Source organism: Culex quinquefasciatus, chromosome 2, assembly GCF_015732765.1.
Source record: "Culex quinquefasciatus strain JHB chromosome 2, VPISU_Cqui_1.0_pri_paternal, whole genome shotgun sequence".
Classification (NCBI taxonomy): Eukaryota; Metazoa; Arthropoda; class Insecta; order Diptera; family Culicidae; genus Culex; species Culex quinquefasciatus.
Genome location: NC_051862.1, coordinates 54,627,521 through 54,644,482, shown reverse-complemented (window position 1 = coordinate 54,644,482; position 16,962 = coordinate 54,627,521). Strand labels below are relative to the sequence as shown.

Below are 16,962 nucleotides of genomic sequence, written 5' to 3'. Positions count from 1 at the left end.
GAATTGTGGAGATTTTTTTTGAAAAGGTCCAATAAATCATATTTTCAGTTTTTGCTTTTTGGGTGTTTTTTAATACCCCTGACTCAAGGCGATTTCAAAAACACCCAAAAAGCAAAAACTGGAAATTTGGTTTTTCTGGACCTTTTCAAAAAAAAAACTCCAGATGTATACATAAATGTAATATAACTTTATAACGGTAAAATTTATCAATTAAGATAAATTATTTTAAAGTACTTTTTTTCGAAATTTTTCAAAGTTCGTAAAATTGTTTGGGGACTTGTATGGAAAAACTTATGATGCGTTCATATTCATGTTCATGTTCAAATCATGTTTCCAATGAGGAAACATATCAAGGTTCTTGCAACACTTTTGAAAGTTGTGAGTACATTTCTTTAAGAAAATTGTTACGATTTTTTATAACAATTTCTTCCGCATAATGTTGTAGAAGTTGAAGATGTGGCAACCCTGCCATGAAATATCGACAGTAACAGGAATTTGTCGTACTTTTCACGGTAATAATAGATTGTGAATTTTATAAAAATAACTTTTGGAATGATATGGCTTAACGGCACATCGCTTCTATTTTTATCCCAATTTGTGAAAAACAGCAGACAGAAAAAGATAGTTTTGCATTACTTGCATATCAAAAATTATAAAGAAAAACATAACACAAATGTTTTTCGTTGAACAAAAGTTGCCTTTTGAACACGGAAAAAACAGATTGTCGAAAAAAATTAGACAGTAGAGAGTTGTTTTTATGATCAATGTTTGATGAAAAATTTTTTTTTGATTTTTTATATAATGAATTTTAAGGTCGCATATATTAGAAAATCTTGAAACTTGATACTAAAATCTATGAAAGGGCGCGTTAGTCGATAACTGGCCCGATTAAGATTTTCGAAACAAATTTTATTTTAAGTTTTTGTTTCCCCCCTTCAAAGTTGGCCAGAAAAATCAGAGTGCAAAAAAAATATTTTTTCAAAAAAAATCAAAACATCAATGGAAATTAAACTGCAATCAGCTGAAATCAAATTAAAATGCATTTCCCGGCGCTTAGAATCATGTTTACTTTGCAATTTCTGTAAGTTTTTTTTTTTTTAATTTTTTCTTACTCTTGCTAGTGCCTTAGTTAAAGAAATAATTGTTCCAAAATGGATTATGATGCACAACACACAGCTGAAAGGAACTCCAAAACTATGTTATGCACTTCAAAATAACTCATCGTATCTTGATTATTCGCCAATAAAACCGAATTGAAAAATTGAATTGAATCATGTTTAGCATGTTTGGGTTGATTTGAAAATCTTTTGAATTTTTGAAAATTGTCGATGTATATTATCGCAAAATGTTTTTTTCGCTAAACTTTTTGTTTTCGTCAAATCTAACATTTTTTTGAAAATTAATATTTGCAAAACAACTGAACTAGTGTAAAATGCATTTTAATACACTTTTTCCAAGCAAATGGTGAAACTTTGGCTTGTTATTTAGTTTTTTATTTTTTTATTATTTTTTTGCCCCACTACCCCCCCAGAGCCGAGGGACAAAAATTTTGAAAAATATTAGCATCGGCCTAACATTAAACATTACAATACATGACTAATTCGAAAAACTGCATTTCTTGGAGGCATGCCAAAAAACATGCAAAAGATTGTCAGCTTTTAACAAATAATTACAATGTTAAGATTATAATCATTGTAATTTGCTATGGCAAATTTTGAAACCTTTTTGTTATAGATCTAATAAAAAAGAAGTTCAAAGTGTATTACAGAATAAATGCAAAACGGAAATATATAATTTCTTTCTTCCTCCAAAATTCTACCCCGCAACAACAGCTTCTAGTACAAAACCATTCAAGACGCTGGAGGTTTCCTCCTCGATCCTGTCGCGCGACACATCACACTCGAGCTCGTCCTCGCCGCCCCAGAGCAACATGGTGCTCCGGAAGGGCATCCGCAAGATCAAACAGGGAATGAAGCGGTAAATTGGCGACTCCTTTTTTGCCTAAAATTGGTTCAACTAAAAATGTGTCTGCTTTTAGATACAACAATCAACTGTCGGTGTTACGGAGCGAGCTGCGAACGTGCAAGCGGAAGGCCACCGAGCAGGCGAAGCAGATCGCCGAGCAGCAGAAGTTGCTGGCGGAACAGCAAAAGCAAACCCTCGAGTACGCGAACCGGCTCGACGAGAACGACAAAAAGAACGAGGAGATCTCGCGGAAGTTTTCCACGCTGCTGCAGGTAGGGAGTCAAGCTGTAGCTCGGTGATTTGGTGTGTTGATTGGATTTTTGTTTCCAGGAACTGAACAAGTGCAAAACTGAGCTGCAGTACTGGCGCTCCAAGAGTCCGGCCACGCCCAACTGTAACGCGTGCGGCCAGGCCATCGTTGCCATGCTTCCGGAGGACTTGCAGGCGCTCGTCAACCAGGGCGTTCGGCCCGAGGAGGTTGGCCTGGCTGCGATACCGGAGGAACCGGCTGCGCTGGAGGCCGACGAGGGCAACGCGATGGCGCTGGATCTGGACGCGCAGCCTATGTCGCCGCTGCCGGCTCCGGTGATCGTAGCCGTGACCGGATCTCCCCGCAGTCAGAAGCGAAAGTTTGAAAGTGTCGAAAGTGCCAGCGATGACGTCGTGGCAGGTTCATCCGCGTCCAGCACCAGTGGCGAGCCAGCTTCCGGATCATCATCACCCCTGAACCCACCCTTCGCGTCGGCTCCGCTGGCTTCGCTCGTGGCCTCGTACTCGTCGTTCTCGGCCGGACCGTCGTCGTCGGTTTGCCCGTCCCCACCGTCGGCGTCATCTTCTTCGGCTGTGTTATCCCTTCTAGTGCCCACCACCTGTTCGTCCCCTTCCCACGCTTCCCAGATGAACTCGCTTGCTTCGCCCTCGGCTGGTCCCTCATCCGGCGGGGCCAACGCCCCGCAGCCGGATGTCCCGAGCGCCGGAAGCAGCAGTAGTGATAGTGTTAATCATAAGAAATTACGCAGAGTACAAACTAAAGCTAGATCACAAACTAATCACAATAACACTAGTACTGTGACTAACACGAATACAAAAGCAACTAGAAGTAAACATGTGGAGAAATAAACCAGTTGATCTGAGAACTCCGATCGCATAGCTGGAGAGATAAACACATGATTAAAAACAAACTGATTTTATAGCAAAACTACTAATATCTGAAGAAAGAAAGAATTTGAGAAATGACATTCATTTTTTTAGTTAATTGTAAAATGATTTTTTACTTCATCTCCAACTTAGTGCTAATATAATATTGTCTGTCTTTCCAAACTTTTCTTTTTCAATCTTTCGTACTATTCCACGTAGTCTTGTTTCTTTCAACTTTTACAGAAAATTTGCATAAACCAATGTTTCCAACAGAGTCAACTATTCTATCAATTACAAACATACACTATTATCATATGTTATTCTTTGTCTAATCATGATAGATATCCAAACAAACACACACAAACAAATCAATGTTACAACCAGAATAATTTAGACAATTTACCATCCAGCCAGTGAGTAGGGCGCAGAAAGCAATTATCAACACAGAGAGAAAGAAAACCAGATCGCACCGAAGATGTCACCCACACCAAAAAAAAAAAAACAAACAAGAAAGGAAACAATAAAGCTGAAAGAAATAGTATAATCTTGACTTCACCTGGATCTACTAACACACGCAAACACAAACAAATACACACAGTTACAGAAACCGTATAAAGGAATTAACCAAAACAAACCCACTCACACAAACACACACAGACTAGCAGTAACGCCGATATCAATGTGTCGTCGCAATACAGATTAATCAAAAATGGTCTCACGCCAGCCACCACTACTAATTATACAAAAGTACTACTACAACTACTACCGCGGCGCTGAAAGGCCCGCTGGGGGGAAAACAATAGCAAATAAAACAATACAATAGAGAATAAATGGAAACTACCACCACCACAGATTCACCAGAACAATCACACTCTCACGCAATAGACACAAACACAGTTGCAAAAAAAGCAACAGCAGCAGCAGGGGAAAGAGGTGTTGGATGATATTGGGAGGGTTGCAAAATAGTTAATTTTACACATGAACCACAACAACACACAATATACAGGACGACGGGCAGATTTGTTGTACCGCAATTGGTTTCTCAGCGTTGGGCGTTTTTTGGCGAGTCGAAATTTGCCGCTCGCTGGAAGTTTCGGAGCAGCTTACTTCGCATCTTCCGGTGAAGGGTAAATTGAGGAAAATGGTATGCAAAGAATAGGAAATGCTTTGGTTGTACCTCATTTGGCGTAAAGCGTTTGGTAAAGTTGCCGATTGTTTTCTCGATATTTTTCAGATCTCTTCCAGAGTGAGGTTAGAACAGCTCGTGGTAAGAATTCGACTTTTGTAGATTTTGCAACTTCAAATCCAGTTCCCCAAAAATCCAAACTCCACTTACACCGACCGCAACTCCGACATCATCTTCTGAAGTTTTTCCGCCAACGACTCCGGCTCCGGGTTATCAAGTGATAATCCTGCTCGAATGACTTCTACTCCAAATTCACAGCCCCGGTTGCCTCTTTTTCGCAACGGTTTTTGTTTACAATGCGTACTCATAGATTTCCTTCTTTGTGAACGTTGAAATCACCACAATTGTTGGAATCCGGAATTTTTGTCACGCGTAGTACCGGAGTTTGATCGTGTCAACAAAACAAACTAACTTCAGATCTTCACAGGAAATTGTGTAACTGCGTCAAACTCTATCAACTGTCGTTTGTTCTGTTGTCTGCGCTAGCAAATGTTGCTACGATATGCATTATCAAGCAAGCTTACACGTTGGAGTGTAATCGAATGTTTGTTTTGGCCTCGAACTGTCAAATTGATTTACTCAAAGTTAAGGTCAAACGGCTTTAAGCTAAATGGGGTACATTCCACTTGCAAGATTACGTCATGAATATTTAATTTCATTCAATTAATGTTTGGTTTTGGTTTGCGCTGTAAATAATCTATCAAGGGCGATTAACTGATAAAACAAAAACTTAAGTAGTGACAAAACAAATTATTAAATGGATTAGATGCAAACAAATCTTAACACACACACAAAATGGATGCATGACCATAACAAAAAAAAAATACATCAATTAGCTGAGTAGAATAGCAACAAACAAAAACCAAGCCTGTAAAAGCATATATTTTCTTCTCATTATCAAAAAAGGCAAACTGTGAGAATCCTACAATTGCAGCAAAATTGATACTCGAACAGAAACAAAAATCAATTGGAATCCCTAAACAACCCTTTTTCATACGCATGAATGCAAAGAAAACAATGATAAAATGGTACAGTGTAGTAGACTTTTTCTCTTACATATACAATATATACAACAAAACAACAAAAAAACAGTAACTAGTAATTATTATTTTTGTAGTAGATGCTAGTTTTATAAGACAATTTACTGTGGAGCGCGTTCCCTGGCGCGAGGAGGTCGGACAATTCGGATGATTGCCATTCATAGGCAAAGTTTCCCCCGCACCCGCAGAAAACTACAAACAAATTCGCGCTCCTTTAGCTCTCATCTTACTGTGGTAGTGATATTTTCGTAAACAATTCTACTAGACAGAGAGAGCGAGAGACAGAAATACATGTGGATCAACTGAAAAAAAAAAACGAGGAAAGCACTGAAGCCATTTTAAGCTGAACGTGGTTGATTTTAACAAATTGAAAGCGGTTTGAAACTAGAAAGCAGAACTTAAAAATATCGTTGAACAAAAGAAAAACAGAGAAAATTTTCACGTGCAGGGAAACCGAAATCAAAAAAACAAGAAAATTCACACGCACTCACACTCTAGGGGAACTTAAAAAAGGCGGAAATCGATTCAAAATTTAGAAGCAGCAAATACAAAGTACGGAATTTTAGATTCTAACTCTTTTCTAATAAATGACTGTTTGTAGAGGCCCTTTCTCGATATCTCTAGAGCAAAAACAAAGCAAAACAAATATAGGAATCAGAATGGTGTTGTAACAGCAAGCAAAAAACAAACTCTCACTCACCCAATCGATACGAGGAAAAAAATTAAGAGTAAAAAAACGCAAGACAAATTAATCAATAAATGAAGATTATACATAGGTAGAATGTGATAACGAACATAAGAGAAAAAAAAGTAAAATCACACTAACGCTAAATTGTATGACATTAGCGTGTTTTAAACGTTGTTTCCAAGTCGTTTTCCCAAATTTAGTTTGTTTTCGGGTCCGCTTCCACACTATTAATCTATGACACACAAGAAAGGAAAAAAAACAAAGCAAAAAACCAGAAGTTTAAACCAGCAAAAAAAATAAATAAGGAAAACTCATGTTTCTTTTCCCAATTTTTTAGCAGCACAAAATACAACCCCATTCAACAAACAACTCACACTGACTGTCTCTGGTCGTGATTTAAAGCGCGCGCTCGCTCGCTCAGGATTGCTTCGGCGACGAGCCTTTCCCGCCTCTTTTGAAAAAAGCTCATCATCGAAGGGTTTGGCTGAATTAAAACGAAAAAAAAAAAAGTCATTAAACCGGGTGACGGTCGTGCAGAATAACGATGAGATTGGGTCCCGTTGCGTCGATGCGATGACGCGAAGCGAAAAATTGAGATGAAACAACAACAAAAAAAAGTTCTGAAGGAATGATTAGCGCGCGAGAGAGATTGAATGATGAACTATGATGTAAAAGAACACAATGAATTTTAATCCCGTCTCTGTTGAATTGAAAACAAAACAAACAAAAAAAAACATAGATATTTTAAGAAGTTTTCTTCTGTATTTCTCGTTGCACAAGAGTAAGAATATATTATTAATCAAATGAAGACAAAAACAAAACGGTGGAAAAAACAAGAATAAACAAAAATCAAATAAAAATCAAGAGGTAAAAATTAAGACGGTAGTGTTGTTTTTAAATGGAATAGTTGAGAAAATGTCCACAATCTCTTGTTATTTTTTAATTTTTCAAAAATGTTTTGAACGCCCCTAAATGAAATTAAATCATTTGGGATCATACATAAACCATATGGCCTTCAAAATAGAAATTTGACGCACCTCAAAAAGCAGAATCTTGAAATGCGGAATCACGAAAGTTTAATTTATAACAAAATTTTTGCGTCTTACCTACCGAATATATGACATCACATGAATTTTCGATTTCTTTTTTTTATTTTTGAATTTTTAAACCTTTTTTTTAATTTTTTTAATTGTTTGGGTTTTTTGAATTTTGATCTTTTTTTAATTTTTTGGATTTTTTGTAATATTTTAGAATTTTTTAAATTTTTAAATTTTGCATTAATTAGAATTCTTGAAATTTTCGGATTTTTTGAATTTTTGTTTAGGCCGTTGCAAATATTTTTCAAAGTTTTTGTCCATCGGCTCGGGCCGGGTTCGAGGGGGGGGGGGCAAAAAAAGCAAAAAAATAAAAATGTTGAAATAACAAGCCATAGTTTCAACATTTGCACGGAAAAGGTGTTTTAAAATGTATTTTACACTAGTTCAGTTGTTTTGCAATCATTAGTTTTCGAAAAATGTTAAATTTGACGAAAACCAAAATTTTAGCGAAAAAAAACTTTTTGCGATAATAAACATCGAAAATTTTCAAAAATTCAAATGATTTTTAAGTCAACCGAAACATGCTAAAAATGATTCTAAGCGCAGGGGAATGCATTCAAAATTAATTTCAACTGATTGCACTTAAATTTTCATTGAAATATTAAAGTTTTTTGAAAAAATATTTTTTTTGCCCCCTGGGGGGACAAAAACTTAAAATAAAATTTGTACCAGCCTTACGGAACTTTGGGATTTTTTTTAGACATTGTAGATTTGTTGGTTTGATGGGAATATTTTGAGTTCTAAAATTTTCTGGAATTTTTGTAATTGGATTTTTTTTTAATCTTTAGATTTTTTTTAATCTCTAGATTTTTTTTTGAATTTTTGTAATTTTATAAATTTTTTTTTTGATTTTTTTTAGACCGCTGCAAATATTTTTCAAAGTTTTTGTCGTCCTCCCCCTTAGGCTAATCAAATGAAAACAATCTAAAATGCAGTTTTCTGTTCTGATAATCATATTTAGCATGTTTGGGCTTGTTTAAAAATGTTTTGAATTTTTATGAAATTCCAATGTACAGCACCGCAAAAATTTTATTTTTCACAAAAAATAAAATTTTCTTCAATATGTACTTAGATATTTTGGAAACTAATGATGGCAAAACAACTGGACATTCGCTGGTATAATGCATTTTAAACACTTTTTTCATTAAAATGTAGAAACCATGGCTCGTAATGTAAATTTTTATACTTTTAAATTTTTTTGAATTTCAGGATTTCCTATTATTTTGAGATTTCTAAGATTTTTTTAAATTTTAGATATTTTTTTTATTTCTGGAATTTTGGATTTTGCGGATTTTTAGTTTTTTTTGTAGAACCAATGTACATCCTTTTGAAGTTTTGTAATTTTTCAAATGTTAAAAATGTGTAATCTTTGAATTTTACTGAATAATGTTTTAAAATTTAGGTTTTGTTGAATTCTTGATTTTTTTTTAATTTTAGAATTCTTAATTTTGTGGAAATTTGGTTTTCTTTTAATTTTTTTGTTCCTTTTGTTTTTCAAATTTAGGTTTTCTAGTTTTTTATGAAATTTTAGTATTTTTTAAAGATTTTTCAAATGTTTTGAATTTATTTTTTTTTAAGTTTAGGAATTTGTTTTTGGATTATTTTGATTTTAATTTATTTTTATAATTTCTTGAAATTTTTTTAAATATGTTTTTTTTTTAATTTTGAAAATTTTGATTTTTTTAATTTTAGAATTTTTAAATTCAAATTGTTAATAGCTCAGCTGCGTGTAAAATAGTTTTTGCATTATTGTATGAAATTTTATGTAATATTACGTGTAAAACCTACTTAAGTGAAATGTCAAACCGAAGTGGCTAAGGCGCCAGTCCTCTCTGGGAGTGCTGGGTTAGAATCCCTTTGGCTGAATTTTTTATGTAGAAAAACTGCAAATGCAGTCAGTGGGTAATATTATATGGCTTCACAAAGGCTTTGCATGCAATTTTACCATCGCATTTTTGCAGTGATATTTTTAAACGAATAAATTATGTAATATTGACTAGAAATTGAAAGGGTTTCAATTTTAAGCGCAATAACTATTTTTATAAGATTCTACAGTTATGGATTATTCAAAAATAAAATAGTGCATACCACACTTACCTAAACAACACAAACCTCGTTGATCCAGCGCAGATGCCGGAGTCGTCTACGTTGCATTACAACAACGTGCATTGCCAGAAGAACAACCAAAAACATGCGCGATCTCCACGATGCTACTTGCGCAACGAGCTTCGGTGCGCATACCGTCTGCGCCGATTTATAGCACGGAACCTGTTTCGCTGTCGCTGTCACATTTGACGTGAATTTGGCCAGACCGAACCAGAAGGAAAATTATCTAATCGATCCGGATTATCCGTTCCGATGGCTGGCTTCGAGGAAAACTTTCAACTTCTGCACACGGAACAACTGGACAGGTTAGTTATGAGCTTGGAAGATCGATGATCCGGAGTGGGTGGCGGTGATTGCTGGAAATGAAAGCAACTGGTCGCTGCTGATGGCAGCTGCCATAAAATCTATTCTCGACCTGGTCGATCGCAGGGGATAGGCTGCGAGGAAAGAGTCCATGTCATCAATTGAGTTTTTGTTGCAGGTTCGTGGTGGCCAAACGAGACCTGCCCCGTGGTGAACAGATCCTGCTGGAGGAACCGCTGGTGACCGGTCCGTACTGGGACGCCGATGTGAGCTGTCTGAGCTGCCTGCGGGATTCGTGCTCGACCTGCAGGTTGTTGATATCTTTCGTAGAAGGTTATTTTTACGCTAATGGTGCTTCTTTTATAGCAAGTGTGGCAAGGCACCGCTCTGCTACGACTGCTCGGAACATGACACGACGGAGTGCGACTTTTTCCGCGAGACGACCGCGCTGGACAAGCACTTTCTGTACAACCACTTTAACGTGATCACTCCGGTGCGATGTTTGCTGCTGTACCGGAAGAATCGGGACTTGTTCGACGAGATGATGCGCATGGAGTCGCACGTGGAGGAACGTCGAGGGTCGGAGATTTGGCAGATTCACGACAAGTACGTGGTGACGCCTCTGCTTGAGGCCGGGATATTGGACAGTTTGAACGATGGAGAGCTTGAGGTGACTGGCGAGTTAATTCAACGAATTTGTGGCATTTTGGATGTCAACACGTTTGAAATACGTGGCGATGTGGACTCGAGTCAGAGTGGAAGCAATCTGGCACGGGGTTTGTACCCTAAAACGTCCCTGATGGTGCACAACTGCGTTCCGAACACGCTGCTTTCGATTGATGGAGTTGGTAATTTGAGGGTGTTCACGAGTGCGCCCGTGAGGATGGGAGAAATGCTGTTTATCAATTTCACCAGAAGTTTGTTTGTGAGTTAGCTCACAATTCAAAATTAAGGAATCACTAAATTGTTTTAACTGTTTCAGGGCACATTCGAACGGCAAACCCACCTGAGACAGGGAAAATACTTTACCTGCTACTGTAGACGTTGTAAGGATCCTACCGAGCTTGGCACCCATTTGAGTTCGATCAAGTGTACGGAATGTGACGAAGGGCTTTGCTCGTTCTACCCCAGCGAGTAAGTATTGATCTCATTGTTGCACTGATATTCAAAACAAAAACAAAATTCTATCGTAGGCCCCGATGGGAGTGCAACAAGTGTCGCAAGCTGCTCAAACGGGAGTACGTTAATGAAGTGATGTGTGCGGCCCGAAGTGAAATTATGGAGTGTGGTAAGTGGTGCTTAGATCATGACCCAACCTAGAAAATTACATTACTCGTTTCAGTTGTATATTTTTTTATACTGAGACAGAGGCGCTTGACAACTTATCTGTGAAATTTAATCTACTTCTCTCAAAATTGAATTGCTGTAAGAAGTCATGAAATAGTGTTATGAAGTTTTTTAAAGTTATTGTCCTTTACGAGATGAATTCTAGAGTAAATTTGCATTGTTAACCAACTGCAGAATAAATACATTTATTTTATCGTTAGCAATTTTTCAAACTTTATTACAAAGTTAAATTAATGTTCTTGCACCAATCTGTTATTTTTATGCTAAAAAATGATTTCAATAATTAATAGTCCAATCAACATTTTTTACGTCATTGCTTAAAATTATCTTTACTGGAGGAAAAATCAACATAAAAAGTTGTAAATATTTTTTTCCCTGTAACTTAGGGTAAATGCACCCATCTAGGGTAAATGCACCCATCTTGAATCTAGGAGAAATGTTCTCGTTAGTCACCTATCTTTGGCATATGGATAGATTAAAGCTCTAAAATCTGTTTAGGCCATAAACTTATCAGTAGTGCGTTCATCCCGGAATTTCCCGGGATTTTTCCAAAACCTGGAATTCCCGCATCCCGGGATTTTTTTTATATTTTGTCCCGGGAATTCACGAAACTGAAAAAAAATCAAATTTTAGTCTAGAATTCAGAATTTGTTGTGGAAATAGATGGACAGTTGATTACTTAGTAATCGCTAAGAACTTAATATCATTAAAATGTTTTTTTTTTAATCTTTCAGCAATCAGCATTCATTTGACTTTTAAAGAAAAAATGTTAAAATTTAATTTTATAGATCCGCAAAATGCCTAGCGTTTTAAATATTTCTAATAATAAAATATCATATTAATTTTTTTTTATAAAAAAACGGTATCTGTGGCAAATCAGGACTTACGTATCGAATTAAGAAAGCTTTTTAAGCAAAATTGTTTGCGTAATGTTTTGATATTTTTAATGGACTCCGACCAAAACAGGAGCAGAACAAAACAATCTGTACACCGATTTCCAAATTTATTGCTCTAAAATATCCTGTACCTAGTAAAGGATCCACTACACTAACGCAAACAAACAAACAAATTCGCACTTTTTGACGGTTTTCCAGTTTGCCAAACTCGCAAACTTGTTTGCGGCAAATTCGCAAACAAGGCAAAATGTATGACGTTTGTACAAAAAAAATCCAGGCAAACAAGCAAAGCAGACAAACTGGAAAACGGTCAAAAAGCGCGAGTTTGTTTATTTTTTTTTTGCGGTAGTGTAATGGCTCCTTTAACTGTAGTTTAGATTTTCCCCTGGCGGTAGTGAATTGATGATCATTTATGAAATATTTTTTTATATAAAACATGAAATTCTAAACTTATCTAAAAAAATTCATTGATACCATTTTATTTGTTGTCGTTTCTTGTTTTTTAAGACATTTTCAAAGAATGCTTTAAAGCATTTCTAAAAATCTAAAATATTGGATTAAAAATCATGGTACATTTAAAATAAAAATCACATCAAAGAACAAACAAAAATAATTTCTTTTAAGCTCTCTCATAACTGTTATTCTTATTTAGAATGAAGTGTGGTTTATCATTTTTTTGATGATCATCACCAGTTAAAGTATTAGCTAATTCTATGATTTTAAGCTTGGAAAATATAACAAATATGATAAAAACAAAGATTTTATTACTGTTTCTCGGGATCCCAGGAATTCCCGAGATTTAAAAAATATGTTTCCCGTTTCCCGGGAAATTCAAGACCCGGGAAAATTGGACACCCTACTTTCCAGTAACAGCCCCGTCTCGAGTAAGCATACAAATTCATGCCATTTATTGATCCATTAGGGGAAATCGACCCATTTTAATCCTAATAAGCGGTCGTGTTTGAATGATGCTGGATAATCTAGAGTCTCCCTTGAATTTTACTAAAACCAAGTACACCAACGAGTAGAGCAAGTTTTTGTGAACATTTCTGTTTATTTTCACTTTCACTAAAAGTTATTCTATTTCTTTAACAAGCATTTAACAAAAAAAAATTCCCAAGGGTATTCTAATCGAGGCGAATGCATTGGGCCACGCCCATTTTTCTAATATCGGCTTAGTTCTTTTTCTTCCAACACTCTGTCGAGTGTTGCCATTTGCGCTGACAGTTCAAACGAACACTCACGAAAAGTGGCATTTATAGGGAAAGTTTCCTGGCATCGCTGGCTGTGCTGCTGGTGGTGTTGACGGCCAGCCTTTGTTCTTTTTTGCCTTCGTCTCTCGCTCGGTTTTCTTCAGCCTTCGATTGGAATGCAAAGTAAAAATTGAAACGTCAAACGACTTGGCGCGTTTGTTTTTTTTTTTGATGGCGCTTGCTAATTTATTACATTTTTCGGGATTATTCTTCAAGTGAGTGCCTTACTAATGATCAAAAGAACATGTTGCCGGTAGTTGGAAGCAATTTCATATCTTAAGCGCCGTGAAAAAGTAAGCGAAAGTGAAAAGTTAATTTTGGCGATATTCATTAAGCGTTTGAGGGATTCTCGTGTGTGTCACTGTGTGTGCCAACAAAATGATGAGAAGTGGTCTCGCAAAATACAAATTATGATCAAAAGTGCATTAAATGTGATCTTTTTGGCCAGTAGGGTAGGGTAGTCATCAATGAGACACTTTTGGTTTTCAACTTTCAAAGCTTTTCTCATTTTTTCATCAGCATGTTTTAATGAGCTTTTTGTTGCATTTTCTTTCTTTTAATGTGTTCTAACATTGACCAAAATATGAGATCGATCCGACATCTACAGCCAGAGTTATTCAACTGTCTCATTGTAGACGCACTTGGCAGGAACAATGAGACAGCTGGGGAACAATGAGACACTTTACGAAAATCAATACTATCCTAGTAATACATCATGTTTTTGTATTGTTCCATTGCAGGTGACTTGCCTTGAAAATTTTTGAGCAATTTTGCCAACATGAAACTTTAATTAACAAAAGTTATACTAATAAGTATTGAAATTTTATAAAATTCGTAAATTTATACCAAATAACTTTGTATTTTTGGTTAAATGAAGTTAAAACTCTATAAATATGCAAAAAATCACTTTTAATTCATGTTTTGAAAGATTTCCTTAGATTTTGAAAAGTTTAATGAAGAAAAATCAAAGTGTCTCATTGTTACCCATGAGCTGCAATGAGTGGGGAACAATGAGACAGTCCTGTATACTGGGTATATTCTAAATTTTGGCCAAACCTAATGAAAGGACATTGTAGCCCAACTCAATCCCTATGGAACGTCGAAAGAAATTTGAAGAAATATTAGTTTTGGTGTTAATGGCAGCCTACAAGCGAAAAAGTAATTTTTGTCCATAATTTACTTTTACACCCCAGAATCAAACATTTATAAATAACTTTTCAAGGGAGCGTCCATAACCAAAGCCACTATAATGGCAGACGTGTATCCAGTAGACACACCTTTCCCCCAAATATGAGCCTGATTGGTTAAAACTACGACTTGTGAGAGCCATTTTATCATTGTTTCCCGTGTCTCATTGATGACTACTCTACCCTAAGTGGCATACATTTGCGTGCTTACTCGAGGCGGTGCTGTTGCTGGTAAGTTTATAGCCCAAATAGTATTTTTGGAGCTTTAATCGAGCATCAAACTCTCCATATGACGAAGATAGGTTTTTGATTGGAAAGGGTAGATTTCCCCTAGATCGAATTTTATACACTTTTGATCCGAATTTCTATTTTGCGCCACATTTTTTCATCACTTTGGCGTTTTACCTATTCTCGTCGACGGCTGACGAAAAACGAGCGAGAAGCGAAGGCAAATAAAGAACAAAGGCCGGCCATCAACACCATCAGCACAACGATTAACGAATTCTCTGGAAATACTACTTCTTTAATTGCTTTAATGTAATCCTAAAAGTCAATGACTGAACTGGCAGCACTAGGCAGCCAAGCAAGTGCGCTGCAATAAAAAATAACTCGCCCGATAATAGAAATGGCGTGGGCTTTAGTGCATTCCCGTCAGACCAGAATAGACTTAAGAAATATTTTTGTAAAATGCTTATAAAAGGAAAAGGAATTACTTTTGGCAAAAGTCAAATTAAACAGAAATGTTCACAAAAAGCTGCTCTAATGGAGTACTTGGTTTTAATAAATTTGAAGGAACACCTCGGATTTTCGAGCATCATTCAGACACCAACGCTTAAAGTGATGGGAATGGGTATATTTCCCCTAGCTTGTAGAAAAATGTGACTGAGATCCTTTCATAACTGACAAGACAATATTTTACAATAGATAAACTTCGTACCAGCTTTCAAGTAAAATACTTTCTGTCAAGAAAGGCCAAGAAGTTAATTTTTCAAAATTGATTTTAAAATCCAAAGGGTCATTGTACTCAGAAAAAAATAACATTGTGAACAAAAAAGCTTTCTTGTAGGACACAACTGAAAAAAAAAAATCATAGAAATAGACCTAGAGATGTAGATGCGTAGAACGGCAAAGCTAAGTTCGCCAAATTTAGCCCAGTCTTTAAATAGCTTGATAGTGTGACATTGATCTTATTGCATACATTGTAATTGATGGAGTTAAAAATATCAGGAATGAAAAAGAACAAGCCCCATTTAGCGTGATCTTCAATTGATTTATCTAAGACACTTCTTACGCCGTAAAACAGTACGTATTGAGACGTTAGTCGCGATAGTGTTGTATTGCAAATTTTTTGAAGTCAGCTACTTGAAATTGTTCTCTTTTAATAAAATGTCTTGCGTTTGTGATCAACACATGTAAAAGCTTATCGTGTATTGCTGGAAATTTAAAGAAGTACCTAATAAGCATTTTGGGTAGTAAAATTTTATTTCACATTTCATCTATTCTTTAGTAAATATCAATCACCTGTTGTTATTATCCGATCTACACTACTTTTTTAAAAACAGCCTTGCGTCTCCACAAGTCACAACCAAAGCATTTTAGAAGTATCATGCGTCTCCATTAAAACGAATTAACTACCGTAATCTAACCAAACCCTCACATAACATTTACTCAGCCCTTGAAGTGCGTGACCTGGAGCGGGTCATCGGCAAACATTCCCGCACGCTGAACCCGCACCACTCGCTGGTGCTGGAAGCGAAGCAAACGCTCGTCGGCGAACTCAAACACAGCTGTCTCGCCACGCTCGATCCGGGCACCGTTCCGAAGCAGGTGCTGCGCCGCAAGTTCGAACTTTGCGAGGAGCTGCTGGAGGTGGTGCGCATGCTGGAACCGGGCATTTCCCGGCTCACCGGGATTGCCATGTACGAGTACCACGTGGCGCTGGTGGACCTTTCGCGGCGGAACTTTGACACCACGGAGATCAAATCGAGCGAGCTGTTGGTGAGTTTTGTGCGATATCTATCAAGTTGTATTATTTTATTTGAATGTCTTTTATACTTGCTAGCAAAACCTGATCCGCGCGGAAAATGAGCTTAAACAAGCCATCGGAATGCTACTGTTTGAACATCCGACCACGCCGGAGGGTCAGTTGACCAAACGAGCCATGCAAGAGTTGAAGGAATTGCGGGAGGAAATAGCGGAGGTGCGGGCGATGATCGAGGATGAAAATCTTGACCGACAGAGTCAGTACCGCAATCGGCGTACCAACGGCAATGGAAACTCCAACAGCAGTAGCTACAAGAAGAAGTTCAGTAAAAGACGATGAAGCTGAGATGGGTGAGGCACGGGATGGTGGAGGCGCATTTGTTTTCTAATCGTTTTTTTTTATGTTTGTCTGTACGTAAGTGTTGTAAAGACATGTTAGGTGTTAAGGTTCTTGTAAGTTTTGAACTATTTTTTCATCTGTTTCATATTGAGGTTTTTAGTGTTGGTTTCCACACTGAAAACACCCGCGGAATTACAAATTTAACATTCTGATTGTTTTGGTATTTTGCCATAAAAATATTTGATACATACAATTTCTTGCAAATGTGTTTGATTATATTTTTAAACCCCAAAGTTTAACTTTTTATACCATTAAATCTTATAAAAATGAAGGAAAGTTTCTACGAGTAGCATAGCACACTGCACACTGTGCACTGTGACATAACATAAACCTGCAACAAAAAAAAACTAAAAACTAAACACTAAAAACTAAAA

At 36.6% G+C, this 16,962-nt stretch overlaps 2 protein-coding genes across 3 annotated transcripts in view; both read left to right on the top strand.

Annotated features, from left to right (window-relative positions):
- LOC6051367 overlaps window positions 1–6,894 on the top strand; it is a 170,572-nt gene extending 163,678 nt beyond the window's left edge. For both annotated transcript variants that reach the window (XM_038258500.1, XM_038258499.1), the window contains exons 7-9: window positions 1,833–1,977; window positions 2,039–2,237; window positions 2,296–6,894. In XM_038258500.1, the coding sequence (XP_038114428.1) occupies window positions 1,833–1,977; window positions 2,039–2,237; window positions 2,296–3,084 (1,133 nt within the window). In that variant the 3' untranslated portion in view covers window positions 3,085–6,894. The remainder of the gene's footprint in view (window positions 1–1,832; window positions 1,978–2,038; window positions 2,238–2,295) is intronic.
- A 2,541-nt stretch (window positions 6,895–9,435) lies between these two features.
- On the top strand, window positions 9,436–16,946 carry LOC6040294 (SET domain-containing protein SmydA-8). The gene is made up of 7 exons (XM_038255041.1): window positions 9,436–9,524; window positions 9,701–9,832; window positions 9,889–10,447; window positions 10,505–10,656; window positions 10,716–10,810; window positions 15,878–16,203; window positions 16,268–16,946. Exons 1-7 carry the CDS (start codon window positions 9,472–9,474, stop codon window positions 16,526–16,528), a joined length of 1,578 nt encoding a protein of 525 aa, XP_038110969.1. The 5' UTR covers window positions 9,436–9,471; the 3' UTR covers window positions 16,529–16,946.
- The last annotated feature ends 16 nt before the right edge of the window (window positions 16,947–16,962 follow it).

Excerpts from the sequence above, each read along its gene's own strand:
- LOC6040294 (XM_038255041.1), top strand. The coding sequence starts at position 9,472 with ATGGCTGGCTTCGAGGAAAACTTTCAACTTCTGCACACGGAACAACTG. Across the intron at positions 9,833-9,888 it reads GATTCGTGCTCGACCTGCAG|CAAGTGTGGCAAGGCACCGC; the intron begins GTTGTTGATATC and ends CTTCTTTTATAG. Across the intron at positions 10,811-15,877 it reads AAGTGAAATTATGGAGTGTG|CCCTTGAAGTGCGTGACCTG; the intron begins GTAAGTGGTGCT and ends ACATTTACTCAG.